The sequence below is a fragment of the Babylonia areolata genome, chromosome 1 (genome assembly GCF_041734735.1).
Source record: "Babylonia areolata isolate BAREFJ2019XMU chromosome 1, ASM4173473v1, whole genome shotgun sequence".
In the NCBI taxonomy this organism is placed as follows: Eukaryota; Metazoa; Mollusca; class Gastropoda; order Neogastropoda; family Buccinidae; genus Babylonia; species Babylonia areolata.
Window position 1 is genome coordinate 25486252 of NC_134876.1, and position 1955 is coordinate 25488206.

At 38.2% G+C, this 1955-nt stretch overlaps 1 protein-coding gene across 1 annotated transcript in view; it reads right to left on the bottom strand.

Annotated features, from left to right (window-relative positions):
• Positions 1 to 1691, bottom strand: part of LOC143281148 (uncharacterized) — a 31688-nt gene extending 29997 nt beyond the window's left edge. The window contains exon 1 of the mRNA XM_076586156.1: positions 1484 to 1691. Coding sequence (XP_076442271.1) covers positions 1484 to 1685 — 202 coding nt within the window. The 5' untranslated portion in view covers positions 1686 to 1691. The remainder of the gene's footprint in view (positions 1 to 1483) is intronic.
• Positions 1692 to 1955: the final 264 nt, after the last annotated feature.

The following is a 1955-nucleotide window of genomic DNA, read 5'->3' on the forward strand; positions in this document are numbered from 1 at the left end:
TCCAGTTGTCTTCTATATTTGAGCTTTAACATCGTTTTTGAAGAAAATTCCAATTATCTTGATCTTGTCTGTAATGTTCAACGATAGCTTTTCTTCATGGTTGTGTTTTTCCAACTTTCATTGCTTTAGTTTTAGACTGGTTTAAAGAAAGTCCTGAAAACTTTGAAAATTCTCTAAGGATATAAGAGGCACACATCATATCGTCCTTATCTTGAAGAAATTAACAGTGTTGTGTCATCAGCTAGTTGCTTTATTTTTTTAAACTCTGATTGTTCCTTGTTTGGTAATCTGAGTCCTGTTACATTACTACTATTTCTTATCTTGATTGCCAGTAGTTCGACGAACTGTATGAAGGATAAAGGTGAAAAGGAACAGCCTTGCCTAATGCCACAGGCTACGGGGAATGCTTGAGAGATCCATCCTCCATGATTTATGCTGCTGAATGTGTTGTTACCGAGAGTTGCTATCCATTTTCTCATCTGTTCGCCAAAACCGAATATTTTGAAGGAGTTAAATATGAGACTACGTGTAATCGAATGCTTTTGTATAATCAAAAGCTTACATATATCCAGCCTTGTTTGTATTATTGTTTAAATACTTCTCCCTTTAATATATCCAGCTTGGTCTTGATTTATTACTTTCGATATTACCTTGCTCACTCTTCCTGCTAATATTTTTGCCAGTATTTTTTAATCAGTGTTCGTGAGTGTGATTGGTCTCCAGTTGCTAAGCTGATCGCGGCAAGTTCTTTACCTTTATGCAAAAGAATAACTATACCCTGTCTTTGTGTATACGACATTTCTCCCTTTTCAAATGAGTCATTGAAAGCGCGTGTGAGATGATTCTTAATTTTGTCCAAGAATACTTTAATGAACTCGACGGTTAAACCATCGCTACCTGGAGAAGAGCCATTTTACATTGATTTTAAAGCAGTGCCTGCTTCGTCTGCTGACACCAGACCTTCACACAAAGCTACTTCTTCTACATCTAATGTGGGGAACTGTAAATCTTTCATAAAATCTCGTACCGCTTCTTGTTTATTGTGTCTGTCTGTGGTCTGACAGTATAACTCTGAGAAGTATTTAACTTGTTCTTCCATTATTTTTATTTGGTTCGTTAACATTTCTCCATCATGTCTTTCTAACCTCGTTATAGCTTTTTTCTTAGCGGGAACTTTTTTCAAATTTGGAAAACATTTTGTGTTTTTTTCTCCCTCTACTATCCGTTTTTCAAGAGCTCTAATTTGTGCACCTCTTGCTTTTTCTAAGGATAATATTTCTACTTGCTGTTTTGCTTGGAACATGTCTCGTGGTATCTGAATGTTATGTAGATTGTCTATAATGGAAGAGTTGTTTAGTTGTTACCTGAACTTGCTTTCCTCCACTATAATGTTGCACACACACACACACACACACACACACACACACACACACACACACATATATATATATATATATATATATATATATATATATATACTTACTGTTACATTGCAGGCGGGCCATTCTTTTCACCAGCCAATCGCAGTAGTAGCCGGCATGGTCATAACCGTAGCACAAATAACGATGGCGGTGAGCCAGGTATCTGCAGAAAGTCTGTCTATGACTGTTGAGGGCAGACACAGGCTGGTGGTGCCAACTCAGCAGCAGCAGCACAAATTGTCCCAGACACACTTCGATCTTCATTGTCAACCTGCAGAACACACAGGTACAATGATCTACCCGAAAAACACACGCATGCACAATAGTTCACCTTTGCAGAACACATACAGGCTCAGTGATACACCTGTAGAATGTATAGCAACACAATGGTTTACCTTTTGAAGACAATATCGTCTTGCCCGACTCTCTTCGGCTATCGCTCTTCTGTAGAATGTATAGCAACACAATGATTTACCTATAGAAGACAATGTCGTCCTGCCTTACTCTCTTCGGCTATCGCTCTTCCCCATGGGT